Source organism: Phalaenopsis equestris, unplaced genomic scaffold (assembly GCF_001263595.1).
Source record: "Phalaenopsis equestris unplaced genomic scaffold, ASM126359v1 Scaffold000781, whole genome shotgun sequence".
Lineage (NCBI taxonomy): Eukaryota > Viridiplantae > Streptophyta > Magnoliopsida > Asparagales > Orchidaceae > Phalaenopsis > Phalaenopsis equestris.
The window spans coordinates 412,933-428,739 of record NW_018165221.1 but is presented as its reverse complement, the minus strand read 5'-3'; the positions used below and the strand labels follow the sequence as shown (position 1 = coordinate 428,739).

At 31.4% G+C, this 15,807-nt stretch overlaps 1 protein-coding gene across 1 annotated transcript; it reads left to right on the top strand.

The window, feature by feature from the left end:
• Positions 1–2,077: 2,077 nt before the first annotated feature.
• LOC110031170 (60S ribosomal protein L17-like) lies at positions 2,078–11,360 on the top strand. The gene is given in 7 exon segments (XM_020734251.1): positions 2,078–2,278; positions 2,366–2,402; positions 2,513–2,553; positions 10,155–10,269; positions 10,272–10,487; positions 10,571–10,638; positions 11,171–11,360. Coding segments are annotated over 7 exon segments (549 nt in total). The 5' UTR covers positions 2,078–2,275; the 3' UTR covers positions 11,240–11,360.
• The last annotated feature ends 4,447 nt before the right edge of the window (positions 11,361–15,807 follow it).

The window sequence follows — 15,807 nt, the reverse complement described above, 5'->3', positions numbered from 1 at the left end:
TCACATTAACCAATAAAATAAATTCCATAACATTAATGATCCTGCAGATCTAACATAACAATCACAAGAGAAAAGTATAAGAAATATACTCACTATACATGTTGAACACAATAGAAAACTTCAGTTAATCCAAGCAATTTCATCAAATGTGTTTACAACATAAATCAAACAATACTAAACTCGATACTTGGCTTTTTCTCTTTGTAATGAGTAGCAAATTCCATGGACAAAGTCTTCCATAATGCTCCACACGATGCTGAAGCAAAACCCTTACAAATTCTCTCAAATTCCCCTCTCAAAGTACAAATACACTCACCCCTTATGTATTTTTTTTCTCTTGCAAAATTGATTGTGAGAAAAATAATATTTATTTAACAATGAAATGCAATTGCATGAATGTTTTTTTTTGTTTTTTTATTTGAGTCTTTAAAGATTTGTTATCAACCATTTTTTATAAGTAAATTTAATATGCATAAAATTAACTAATTATGATTAAATTTCATGAGAATATTGCACTAATTTTTTGTTTTAAATACAATATTCAGGTTACTTTGAATATTTCTTTGTAAATTAAGCCTTTATATTTCATTGAACTCTGATCTAGCAAGAGATGAGATGGGATTTAAATTAGTACTAACTTAGCTTTATGTGTATTTAATTGTAGAATTGGTAACTCTTCAATTTCCTAAATGTTTTTGAACAAATCTCTACCAACGAAAATAAATTTAATAACAATGAAAAATCAATTATTACCACTTGGATGTCAAGATGCTTGGTTCATGACTCTAATGCATTCTTCCTTTAACATGAAAATAATAAAAATAAAAATAAAAACAAAAAAAATTCACAAAAACAACAATCGAATAACCCCTCACTAACACTACAAAAATATCGAAAATAACAACATAATAACACCGCAATAACATATCAATAACACCACAAAAATATCATCATAAAATTATAATAACACTCCAATAAAACTAGCTGAATACCACCACAGAGTCATAACAATACCAGTCAAATTACACAATAATACACCGGTAACACCGCAATAATACCTCAGTAGCATTACAATAATACGAAAAAAATATCACAATAACACCATAATAATACAACAATAACACTACAATAACACCTCAATAAAATCTAAATAACACCACAATAATAATGCAATAACACAATAATAACATCGTAATAACACCATTCGAATAAGACCATAGAACCGTCAAAATATCTCTCAAATAATACCACAATAACATCTTGATAACACCTCAATAACACCACAAAAATACCGCAATAACATCATAATAATATCACAAATATACCTCATTAACATCACAAAAATGTCAAAATGACACAATAATAACACTGCAATAACATCTGAATAATATCACAAATATACAACAATAACACATAAATAACACCACATTAATAACAAAATCACCATAATAGCACACCAATAGCACTAGTCGAATACCACACAAAACCGTCACAATACCATTCAAATAACACCACAATAATATCACACTAATACCCCAATAACACAACAAAAATACCACAATAACGCTATAATAATACACTTAAAAAACACTTCAATAACATCACAAAATTACCCCAATAACATCACATAAATACCACAATAATGCCATAAATTAATGTCGATATTTCAAGCACAACTAAACTCGTACCGTTTCAAACTTTTCATCAATATTTTGAGAATCCATTATCTTTATTTCAAACATCTCATCATTATTTTCAGATTCATAAATTAATGTCCATATTTCAAGCACAACTAAACTCGTATCCGTTTCAAACTTTTCACTAATATTTTGAGAATCCATCATCTTTATTTCAAACATCTCATCATTATTTTCAGATTTTATCTCCTCTATTTTAAATTTTAACTGTTTTTTTTCGATTCTATCATCAATATTTTTAGTTCAACGAGAGAAAAAAAAAAGAAATTTATTCGATGTGATTGATTTTGTTTTAAAAAAAATGGATATGGCAAGTCAGATCATGCATAAAATATAACAGGTTTTATTTTTTATTCAGTGAGACAGTAGATTATATAATTTGATTGGAGCCGGGAAGCATAGATACAATATTCTATTTAGGGATGGGGTCGTTTGCTCATCGATTTAGGGTTTCGTTTCAAGGTTTCTATATAAAATCCTCCATTTCGTGATCCGCCGTTGGCCAGCGGAGAGCAAGAAAAATCGGAGGCTGCGGCACCAACCCTTCCGCTCGACGGAGACCTCTGCAACCAGGCATCATGGTCGAAGTTTCTCCTCTCGTTTCATTGTTTTATTTACCTGATAATTCGTGCTAACCATTCGTCCATCCTTCTATTTCTCATGAGCAGGTGAAATACTCGAAAGAGCCATCCAACCCTACCAAGTGTAAGCAATCTTCGCTATTATTGGTAGTGAATAATAGATCTTTGCGTATCCTTAGGCTGTTTTCTTCATTCCTGGCACAATGTAATCTGATTTTTCGTTCTCTTTTGCAGCTACGAAGGCGATGGGGCGGGACCTCAGGGTTCATTTCAAGGTGCTTTCAGAAGTGTTTGCATGATCAGTTGATTTTATTTGTTGATTTCACAGTGTTTGGATCTCTTAATTTTATATTTTAGTGCCAGGCATTGCATTCTCATTGCACGGATAATGTGATTCAGAAAGTTGAACTTCATCAGGATTTTGTATCCTGGGTACTATTCATACTTTTGATAAGTAGCCTGTCTGAGAGATAGTGTAGTATTTATTAGGGGCTATTATTTTTGTTGTTTGCTTTTATTAAATTTGTTAGCTGAAATAAGTTGATGCAAGAAAAAATAAGGCCAACTTTTAAACATTCATGTTTGTGGAATTGATAGATGAAATTCAATGATTGTTCTCATCCAATGAAAAAAAAGGAGCGCGATTTGAAAAAAAATTGATGAATTTGTTTCCATACTAATTGTTTCTAAGATTAAATCACAATAAAGTTAAACTTTTAACTTTATAGCATATTCTGACATCACAATATTTCTAAAATTTAGAAGCCTTAAGTGAAGCCTAAATGAAATGAAGGCAAACTAAACTGCCTACACTCCTAAGAAACCTCTTTCTCAGTGGTCAGTGGTAGCAATCATTCTGCGGCCACATGACTAACATTAGAAATCAAACAAACAGATAAACAACCATTAAAAAAAAACAATAGTCAAAACATATCAATGGAAAGGGGATTGTGGTTCTTGTTAGGTGATATGCCAAAAGTGCCCGGTGGCATCAATTTTGTAAGGTGACGTTAGAGATGATTTCAATAACCAAACCAAAAAATAGGAAAGAGTCTCAAAATAATAATTAGAAAAAACCTTCCTTAAAGAATAGAAAATAGTAAAGTAACCGGTTTTAAAGCAGACTTCAATGCAAGCTAGAGAGATAATTGTGCTTCCATGGAAAAAGGTAGGCGCATCATGATGCTAAAAAAATATCATTTTTGTTGATGAAGGGAAAATTGGTGTTGTCTTTGTTCTTTGTAGGAAGCTAACTTGCACCTCACATCACACCGTCTACATAGATTGTGCCACTCCATACTTTGGACACATGTGCTATTTGCGTTATTAGCAATTATATTCATTTTAAATGGTTAATCAGTATCAATTATTTTACATTGGACTGTAAAAATCAATTGGAAATTGGTAGGTTCCTTGTATGAATGATTATATATGATATATCATCTAACTTGATTTATAAAAAAGCAAAGTAATGAGTCTTTTGTCCCTGCAATTTGGTTCTTTTTCAGTGCCTGTCTGGTTGCATGCATTGAGAGTGGATGCTTTTTGAAAATGGAATGTAAAATAAATGCATTGTATTTAGTTTACTTTGAACTATTTGGTTGGATGTAAATGAATGCGGATGTAAACCAATTGCAAGTGAAGCATTTTTTTTCTTTCTAGTTTGGTTGTGCAAGCAATTGCAAGTGAAGTAATTTTTTTTCCTGTTTTCTCGTAAAATTTTGAGAGAGAAATTGAATTAGAGAGTGAGTGAGCATGCATTCCTGTGGTGAGGCAGCCTAATGTTTGTAAGGTTGTAACTTTTGATTTGAACAAAATTTGGGGCCCTAAGCAATAATTTGTTTTATTTTTCACCAAGCACCCAAAAAAATACTTATGCAAAATTGATGAATCCAGCAAAACTTTTATTTAAACTGAGTGATTAATTCCATTGTTATTCGATGTAATGTTCTTAACAATTAACATATGGTTCATGAAACATTATAAATAGGCTTTTTGCTGCTTTTTGTTAATTCCATTGTTATTCGATGTAATGTTCTTAACAATTAACATATGGTTCATGAAACATTATAAATAGGCTTTTTGCTGCTTTTTGTTATATTCCCCATATCATATATTTGACAAATTATCTCATCTATAAATCAAATTATTGTGGCGTATTATATTTATTATTTCATGACAATGTATGTTGTAAATTTTCAATATTATATAATCCATTTTTGTGTAAAGTAAGGACCAGACAATTGCATTCTAATTAGTGTGGCTAGACATGATTTCATTAGGATGTTGGATCTCATTTTATTGAAATTCAGATTGTTCTTTCTAAGATAGCCACTTTTTTCGTTTGCTTTCTTTTCAAATATTTTTTGTTGTGCATAATTGATTCTGTTATCCTTTTTTTGTTTCATTTTTATGGGTATCATTTTTTTGGTTTAATTTTATGCTTACTATTTAATATAAGCTATCTTAGTTTATTTTATTTTTATGTTATTTATGTTCTAATGTGAAATAAATTCATGTTTCATTTTTTATGCATTTGTTATTTTAAACAAATTAAAAAAAATGTTTTGTTTACTTTTTTCATCGTCAAATCATCATTTTAGCACAACACAACTATCAATGAAAATCATCAGCAATGGCTTTGTAAACTTTCCATCAAGGAAGGACTACTTTGATTGCAACATCTATCGGCTATGCATTAAATCCATTGGTTACTCTTTATGACCATTTCTAGTGTAGGTCCTCCATATCCCACTATTTTTTTCCCGTCTCCAACAAGAACTGTTGTTGGTGTCCTGCAAATTTATCTCTTGAGTCCTCCATTTTATGCGGCAGTAGGCTTGTTGTTTAAATCCATGGTTAGAGTTTTGACATTTGAGGCTAGCCATTAAATTGTTGGAGCATTGTTTTTGTCGCCAAACTAGTACCTTTCAACATCTTAAAGGGAGGTGATTGTGGACATTTTGAGGTGTAGTAGGCTGGAGATGAAAATGAAAAGTTGGCTTTAGCAATTTTTGTAGTTGCTTTTGGAGGAAGATGTGGTTGTTGGAGTTGGCATAGTTAGGAGTGGGTTGAGGAATTTTTTTTTAAAATATTAAAAGCATCTAAAAAATTTCTATTAAAACAACTTATTTTTTTAAAATGCCAAAAAAACTGTTGTGTTATCTATTTTGTTTATAATGAACAAAAAAAAGAAAAATCTAGTATTGAGCTCCTCAAACTTGGTTTTAATGTTCAGGGTATTTTCATACATACCTCCCAATTCTTATGGTTTTTTTGATCCAACACAAACCTTTTTTTTACATTTAAACCACCCAAATCTTTCATATCATGTAAAAAATACCACTATTTTATCTTTTTAAAATGAATAAAGTGCCAAAATAGCCCCCGACTATTTACATAGGGCCATTTTCATTCCGGAGTTCATAGAAGTGCAAAATCTGTTTCGACTATTTTAAAATTGAGTTCTAATAATCTTCAATGGTGATTATTTCAGCCCCAATTTAAAGAGTATGGGGACTATTAGACAATTGCATTTGATACTTGTATAAACTCTTGGAACTAAAATGGTCCCATGTAAATAGTTGGGGATTATTTTGGCACTTTACTCTTTTTGAAATTGAACACCTTTCATGCATTGGTAAGGTGACATATCTGTAAAGAAATTGAAGTTTATGTGTTAGATTTGCAAATTCATAAGAATTGATTAATCTGTATGTAAATATTTCTTAATGTTTTCAAAACAAACTAATTTGTTTTCTTAAGTTAAAAAAATAATTTTCTTTTTTTTCTTATGATAAAGAAAAAAAAAACTAATATTAATAATTGAGGCATTTGGTCAGAAATATTCTTTTGATAAGGTGAAAGTTTGTTTTACTCAAGAATTGAGTGATCTGTTTGTAAATATTTCTAAATGTTTTTAACAGAAATTAGTTTGTTTCCTTAAGTTGAAAAAATAGTTTGTTTTCTTTTTTTCTTATGATGAAGGAAAAAAAAACTAATAGTGACAATCGGGGTATTTGATAAGGTGAAAGTTTGTTTTACTCATTGTGGACCTTTTGGGTGTTACGGAAACCCTACATATAATTTTCTTTGACTTATGCTTCTACCTCCACTTCACTCGAGTGTGTAAGAAGATCCTTTAAATAAAGCTCCAATGTATGTCTTCATCATAAGAGCAATCAAAAGCTTACGCACATTACATAGCACTTCTATTTTCACATTACTAAAGAATTTTATGGCATGTGTATATTTTGTGAAGGTCATCACTTATTGCTGGCTATTTTCTCTCCATTAATTTGTCAGGTTATGGTTGTTGTATAGCGCTTAGTAGTGGTTTAGATTGCAAATAAGGCATTTATTTTGTGATGGAGTGATTGTTTTGTGAGTTTTGGGCGAGATTTTAACCTAAACAGAATTATGGCTTGCTGTTTCTTTTTTCATAGCTGTGAAATTTCCCAAATTTTCACATTTTGTAATGGATTAATTGTTTTTTGATTTTTTAGCAAGATCTTAACCCTAACCAAAATAAGGGGTTGCTTATATCTTTGAAATTAGGTGTGAACTTGTTAAAATTTTGCATTGTGAGTTGAATCTTTTTACCTTTTTTTAAGTTGTGCAAGAAGTTTGTTTGTACACACATTTTTGGTTAATTGAGTTTTATACATTCTATTGTTGCATCTTAGCATTTGTTTGTTGGTTTTTTGATTTATTTTTAGGTATTTTAGGGTTATTTGATTCTTGAAGTAGGATTTTTGTAAGTGGCTTTTGTTCTGATCATCATTCTAAAGAATGATTGAGTGGATTTTATTTGGTTTTCTTGAACGTGTATCATTGCTGATTTATCATTTTGCAGACCCTTATTGTTATCATGGTGACCTGCCCGGGCCATCTTTTTAATGAATGCCTTATCTTATAATCTCAATTTTTACTTTAAGAAATCTTTGGTTTTCTATGAGGCTTGCTGAGTAGAGTCATGACAAATTTTTTATGCTTTGATTTCTATCTGCCTTTATTTACTTAACCTCAAGAGAAAAGAAGGCGTCTGGTGTCTGTATGATCTGGCATCTCGTAAACTTTAGGGAAACTAACTTCATTATTATTGGGTGAACCATTGCCAAAAAATCAATGACATTTGGTTCAGTAAATAATGATATACATTATTGGCAATGCTTTTTTGTTATCATAGGGTGACCTGTCCCGGCCATATCATTTTAAAGAATATATTTTTTTATACTTTCAATTTTTATTGTAAGAAATCTTTGGTTTCTATAAAGCTTGCTGACTAGCTTCATGGAAAATTATTTATGCTTTGTTTTCAATCTTGTTATATCTACTTAACCTAAAGAGAAAAAGCAGGGGTCTGTTGTCTGCATGACCTGGCCTCTCGTAAATTTTAGGGAGACTAACTTCATTATTATTGGGTGAACCATTGCCAAAAATCAATGACATATGGTTCAGTAAATAATGATATACATTTTTGGCAATGTTTTCTATCATCATAGGGCGACCTGTCCTGGCCATCATTTTAAAGAATATATTTTTTTGTACTTTCAATTTTTATTGTAAGAAATCTTTGGTTTCTATGAAGCTCTGAGTAGCTTCATGGAAATTTATTTATGCTTTGTTTTCAATCTTGTTATATCTACTTAACCTAAAGAGAAAAAGCAGGGGTCTGTTGTCTGCATGACCTGGCCTCTCGTAAATTTTAGGGAGACTAACTTCATTATTATTGGGTGAACCATTGCCAGAAATCAATGACATATGGTTCAGTAAATAATGATATAGATTATTTGCAATGCTTTTTTTATCAGAGGGTCAAGGTCAATTTTTATTTTTTTTTGTGAATTTATTGTAGTACAAACCAAATCATTCATATGGTGATGCTAACCATTTGCTGAGCAACATGCTAAACAATATGTTATTTTTTGTACTTTTATCTTATATTGTAAAAGCAAATTGAATTTTTATCTAGCTAATTGTTCAGTTTCGTTACACAACAAAAAAAAAAAAAAAACTAATTATTGATTCTAGCTTGCTAGGTTTATTTAGTCTGAAAAGAAAAGCAGGGGTGTTGTGTCTTTGTCACGTTGCCTCATGTTGATTGTTATCGGTTGAACCATTGTCAAATAATCAATGGCATATGATTCAGCACACAGTGATACACATTTTTGTCGTAATTTTTATCGTAAAATCAACATTACATTTTCAAATTTTGTGAATTGAATTATTGACCAAATCATTCGTATGATATGATATATTTATCTAATCAAAATTTTATGGTGATCATTTAACCGACAGTTGTTTACGTTTATGCTTCTTAATGGTCATTGTTTATACTTTCTAACTTATATTTTAAAAATGAATTGGTTTTTTTCTAGGAAGTTAGCTAAGCAGCTTCATCATCAAAATTGGTTGTATTGATTTTTATTCTCTTAGATTTATTTAGTTTGTTTGGGGCAGCTGCTGCTGTTTAAAAAAGCAGCTGTGAAACTGCTGTAGAATAAATTATTTTTTAAAAATTGTGGTGGCTATTACAAATTTATTTTATTTTAAAAAAGTTAGATCACAATTTTCAAGCAGTCACCATACTTTAACAGCTCAGACCGAAAAAAATAGTTTTCTACTACAACAATTTCTAAATGCTGCGAGAAATTAGTTCCCCAAACAGAACTGTATTCTGAAAAGTAAAGCAGACAGAAAACTTTCTCAAATAGGGCGTTAGTCTAAAATGGAAAACAGGGGTCTGTTATCTCTATGGCCTCGGCTAGGGAAACTAAATTCACTGTTGGGTGAATTGTTGCTGATAATCAATGTCATACAGTTCATCAAATAGTGATTCAAAATCTGCACCAAGTTTTTTAAAATAAGATTAATCATATTTTAATTTTCAATTAATTCACTCCAAATGATTTTTATGGCATAGTATCTTTATCTACTCAAAATTCTGTTGTTTATTTTACTTATCATTATTCTAAAGAATGATTGTTATTGCTTTTATTTGCACTTTCAATGTTCTATGGTTATTTATACCTATGCATTACATTGTAAAAAAATGGGCTTCTATGAAGCACTGTTTTCAAAGCACAACGCAATGCACACGGATTTATTTTTGCTTCAACTCGCTTAGCCAAGTGATGTTTTGTTAACCAAAGCGCTTATAGGTTATATAAAACTATTAAAATATGCATATATAAAGTACGACTTAAAGAAGTCAAACAATAAGAATGAACTGAAATTAAAATTTTGAACAATTTTAGTAGTTTACTGCAATAAATAAAAAATTAAAAATTACAAATCAACTTTGGTGCCTCTACAAAATGGTTGTACGGGCTTCACATTTCTTTGCTCGTGAAGCGTGATTTTAAAAACATTGCTATTAAGCTAGTTGAGCAATCACATTATAAAATTTGATTCGTATTGATTTTTATTGAACTAGTTTTTTAACTTACAATTAATTCAGAAGTATAAATCAAATCATTATAGCATATTATCTTTTATGGTTTCAAAAAATAAAATATGTACATTTTTCTGAAATAAACATGACCTTTTGTGTAAAACTATGATGGAAGATTTACATACCCACTCAATTCCAATGTATTTTTATACCTAAGCCTGAATTTTTCGATATATGCCACCTTAACCATGCATGACAGCTAAAATTTCTTTTGGGATTTGTTCCATATCAACTTTTAGTGAGCTGGACTGCTTCTGGTGTACAACTATTTAGTGCATGACATAACTATGTTGTATAAATTTCCTGATGTTTTCTCTATCATGATTTCTGAAAATTTCTCGTATATTTCCTATCTTCTGAAATGAGAGTTTCCCCACCAAACATCCATACACTGATTTGATTAACCTTTTATACCCACAGAATACCAGAGAAACCGCCCATGCCCTCCGAAAGCTGCCCTTGGCTAAGGCTAAGCGGTATCTGGAGGATGTAATGGCCCACAAGCAAGCTATCCCTTTTCGCAGGTACTGCGGCGGGGGGGGGGCACCGCCCAAGCCAAGGCCCGCCATTCCAACGGGCAGGGTCGCTGGCCTGTAAAATCCGCCAGGTTCATATTGGATTTGCTTAAAAATGCTGAGAGCAATGCTGTTGTCAAAGGCCTGGATGTGGATGCCCTCTACATTTCTCACATTCAGGTCAACCAAGCACAGAAGCAGAGGCGCCGGACTTACCGTGCTCACGGCCGAATTAACCGTATGCTTTTTCCCCGATTTGGCCTTCTTAGTTTCCTGCTGTGATATATGTATGCATATGCATATAAGCATTTTTTTTTACAGCTTATATGTCTTCCCCCTGCCACATTGAACTGATCTTGTCTGAGAAGGAAGAGCCAGTGAAGAAAGAGGTAATCTTCATATTTGTTTGGGAAGATTTTTTATACATATTACATAATTCCTACTTGTTTACATATCTAAATCGTAAAATTCAATTTTTATATATATATAATACCCCATTATGCATGGAAAGATGTGCACCTTTTTAGAAGTTCAAAATACCGGCATATTTGATGTGATATGAAAGATTTGATTGACATGAAAGTAAAAAAATAAATTTTAGGTGTTAAATATCTAAGTACATACGAATTGAATTGTATGTAAATGCCTCTTCTGTCTGTTTAGTTCATTTCATTCATCTTTTAAGTCTCTTTTGCCATCGCATAATTCCTATGTATAACTTTTTAAAAGTTCAAAATACTAGCATATTTGATGTGATATGAAAGATTTGGATGACATAAATGTAAAAAAATAAACTTGAGGTGTTAGATATGTAAGTGCATAGGAATTGAATTGTATGTCTGTAAATGCCTCTCCTGTCTGTTTAGCTGTTTTTTTTCATTCATCTTCAAGTCTGTTTTGCTATGATTGTGGCTGTGGCAGCCGGAGACTCAGATTGCCGCGAGAAAGCCAAAAAAAGCTCAGGTTTTGCGTAGTGGTGCATCTTCTTAAATCGGGGCCTGCCTGAATTGACTAGTTTTTGGAGGTTTCGGTAATTTTATTTTATTTTCTTGTAGCGCATCTATTTCTCCTTGTTATCTGCCAAAACAAACAATATATCTATATATATATATATATATATATTGCTGTGAAAATATTTCAATCCTCTTTTTTTCAGTTGTGTAAACGTTTTACTTTTATTTGTCAGGGATTGTTTTATTGTTTGGGTCCATTTAACTATCAAATGGGAACTGCATATTGGACTTTTTGTGTCAACTTTTAACTCTCTTTTTTATATTTAAAATTAAAAAAAAAATAAAATATTAACTATTCTAATGTTTTTTTTTTGAGCTGACAAATGAAGAAGAAATTGAAATCAATTATCCCAACATATAAAGGAATTGGGAGAAGGATGGGTAAATTTATCTGAATTTTTGAGCGAGCTATCGTTTGAAAAATTTTGGATCATCTATCAATCTTTGCATCTTTGTTGCGTAGGGACTGCTAATCTTTTTGGTATGACACCAATTTTATCAGACGTCTATGAAGAGAATAATAAGTCAGCTAAAGTTTTCATCCCAATGACACATTTAAGTTAGTCAAAAATAAAATTCTTTAGTGTGGTTTTAAGTTGTCCTTTCTAGTGAAATCTATTCATCGATTTTGTAAAAAGAGAAAAAAAATGATGACTCAATTTCTTAATTGTGTATATTTATTATAATAACGCTGTAAAATTTAATGTTTTTTTTTTTTTTGGCATTTGGTGGATGTAGTATAAATTTAAGTTGATGGAATGTTTTCCAAATAAAAATATCTTTTAAAGTTGTTTATATGTTTTTTTTAATATATGTTACGTTATTCTGATAATATTATGAGACTATTTTAAGAATATAAAATTGATAAAAATTAGGGGCCATTGCATACATGGCAAAAGTAACGGTCACTTGCGGTTATGCCTGGTGTGTGATGTAAGTGGTGGAAAAGTAAGTCAACAAGTTATAAAATTTTTTTTTTTAAATTATATTATTTAAATCCTAAATCATTTGGTATTTCATGGAGAAAGTAGTGGTTACTTTCATCGGTAGTCAGTAGTCATAGTCTTAGATTGTTTGTGTGATTGACTCATGAATGTCCAATTTTTAAAATAGACACAATAAGTAAAAATGTATTTTTTGAATGAAGCCCCATATAATTATATAAACCTATAGTTTTTATCTACATGACATTGAAATTCCTTTATAAAATGTTACTTTTAATAAGTACATGTATCAGTTATGTAGATCAGATTGAGGACCGGTAGCTTTTTACCTTATGTTAGGTTTCACGTACATGATGTTGATAATTTGCCTGTGAAGTCCTTTGAGAATTGTGAGGGTTTCGGTCCTGCTTCTGAGCTCCCTTAATAACTTAAATTCTTACACCTGACCTTGATCTACTATACATGCATTTACATTGTACTATATGCTTGCGTCTTCTCTGCACTTTGTTTAATACCTTGTGTATTATTGTGTTATTTTTACAATGCTAACATTGCAGCAACGACAGTTACAACAGGTAAGCACTACTTCTTTCATTTTTATTGCACTAACCTTTACTGCATTTTATAACATATTTAATTTATTGTATTTGCAAAGATTCCTAGGGTAGACAGAATAGGATACATGCTAGGTGGATCCCTACGACGACCATAAGACTCAACATTAATTGCATGCTCACAAATAAATCCTAAACCCAAAACCGTCACGATGAGAAACTCGGAACAAGCTTTTTGAGCAGATGACGACAACTTCAGATGATGATCAAGACACAAAATGAAGCGGATCTACCTTAATAAAATGTTTTTTTTGCTTTAAACAACATAATATATAGAACTTCGAGGTTGTCTGCTATCACAACGTTAATCCTCACACCATTTTAGGCTCCTGCACAATCATGTTACACAATATAAGTCCTAACCTTCTTTAAGACTTCGAGGTCGTCGTTCAATACGATGTAAATCCTTCTATCTTCTTAGGCTATCTGCATAATTATGTATTATGCAAGTGTAAGCCTTACATAATAAATTGGCAAAAGTGAACACTTAATATCACTTCGAAGATGTAAAACCAAAAAATATGATAGTTTGGAAAGTCATTGAGGTTCTCCTCAAAATCTATGACATCCCCTATCTTTCACCTCTTTGGTCTCCAAAAATAACTGCTTCTATTTGGAGCCATTCCTACTTTATTTTTTTGTGTCAAACTTTGAAAACTAAACTTTGAATTCTTGAAGACAAAATTACTGATTTTAATCGAGAGCTTTTTTAAGTGACTTCGTTCATTTGAGATGTAATTAACTATAGGGGTTTGACTCTATAGAGAATTAAGAACTCAGGTAAAATAAACCCTATCTAATATTTAATATTATGTAGAGGAACTATCAGTCACACATAAAGGTTTTGCAGACCAAACAGATGTCATAAATTCTTTAGTTTATATAATCGAGCATCATTTTTCAAGTAATGTGTTAATCTCTTGGAATGAGCGTATTGCTTGTAGGAGATAAATTCTTTAGTTTATATAATCGAACATCATTTTTCAAGTAATATGTTAATCTCTTGGAATGAGCGTATTGCTTGTAGGATTCTGCTCAATTACTTAAACTATTAAATATATGAGATCTCATTGGTCTTATTTTTTTTTAAATTAAAAAACTTTTCAAAATCAAAATTATATTCATATTAAATTAAACTATATTCAAAGGCAACTGACATAGTTCCAATTGGAGACCGACAATGTCACAAATAATGAAAGCTTTTAACATCCTAATTGGACAAATTAGGAGTAAATGAAATCAAAAAGTTTAACCAAAGACATAAGTTCATGAAAGCATGAAAAAATGCTACATGAAAAATATCTCAAAAAAATCATCATAAATCTACTAACCCTATATCATAGAGAGACGAAAGTGAATTTAGCCATGCAAGTAAAGGGAATTTTAGACATAAAAGCCATGCGGATCATCATTGCAAGAAACAAAAAGGTGTGAAACTTGTAATCAAGATTTGCTCTCTCCACCAAGATAGAGATCTCTCTTTCTCTCTCCCATTCAAAACTCTCAAAGAAAAAACCAGAAAAAAGAGGAAGAAGATGTAAAACCAACCCCTACATGTTTTAATCCAAGGAAAGGAAGAAAACCCAAGGGAAGAACTCTCTCTGGCGAAAATCTCTTCTTTTTTACAACATCCAGCAGTCCATGATGCCCTTGATTTGTTCCCATAAAAATATATATATGCGAAGCTCGTCAAAGGCAAGAAAATTATTCCTCATATTAGTTTAGCGAGTCTGGCCCTGGTCCACCGGAATGATGGCAAGGGTGTGCTGAAGTTGGGCTAGGGGGGCTCCGTGATGCATGTGTGGGCGCAACAGATGTGGGAAGAAGGAGCGTGGTCGTGCTCTAAAGTTGGTCACAGTGCTTTAAGGCATCATGGTTGTGCCTTGTTTTTGATATGGGTGCGTTGGGTCGAATATTGCCCTTAACTTCGGAAATTTATCTTTTTTCAATCTAAAACTATGTCTAACCTTTTACCTGCGTAAATAAGACAAAAATATATTTCTTAAGCATAATTTCAACATAAACGATGTAAAAACATGGGTAAACATGCCTGGAATATATCACATATTTCACTGACATCTAATCCCACACTTACCTATTACTTGCCATGAAGTAATCCTATCACTAAGCTCAAACTTGGAGAATAACAAATGACCGTTCATGGGCATATCTTTACCTTTTGTTAGCATGGGTATGAATTCGTTAAAGCCATGGCAATAACTTCAACCTTTCTTTAATCTTTTCCTTCCAAACACAAATCCTCAAAATTCAATTGATCTGGGTGGCTATAATATTTTTCATCCTTCCACAAGTTTTTCAACTCCCTAAATTATATTCAAGAATAGGCTAAGCCCTGGTTCTATCTGATTTTAGAGGATACCCGAATTTCATTAAGTTAGAGATTAAATCTTTTTAATTAAGTGGCAGCTAGAAAATTGAAGTTGGACTACTTCGACATTTAACCACATGCTTCTCCTCGCTTTGATTTTTCATTCAACTCTTTTACTTTTAGCATTTGTCGCGCAATAAATTTTTTCTTATTTTTTTCTTTTGCTTTTTTTTTCTTCTCATTTTTTTGAAGAATTAAAAATTCAAATTTTCTAGTGCTTCTTAAGTTAAAAGTTTTAACTACCCCTTACTGAAGGTCTTGGCGATCATATAAATCAAGTTAATTCTTTTGGTTGAATCAAAACCTTGGACTTAGAAAAATTAAGGAGTAATTACTACATTTTATAGGCTTATTTTTCAAAGTTTTGAAAATTTCATGCAAGAAGAAAATAAATTAACATCTTATATTAGCCTATTATCAAAACATTTGAATTCCAACCTTAGCTTGGTTTTATCTTGACTTAACACTTCTTACTTTTAGCTTTCAAGTAACAAAGATACATACAAATTCTCAAATTAAATATGAGCAAGAAAATAAGATTATTTGAAGGCTACCACATACATCTAATTCCCCACCCCCACCCCCACTTTGTCAGGTT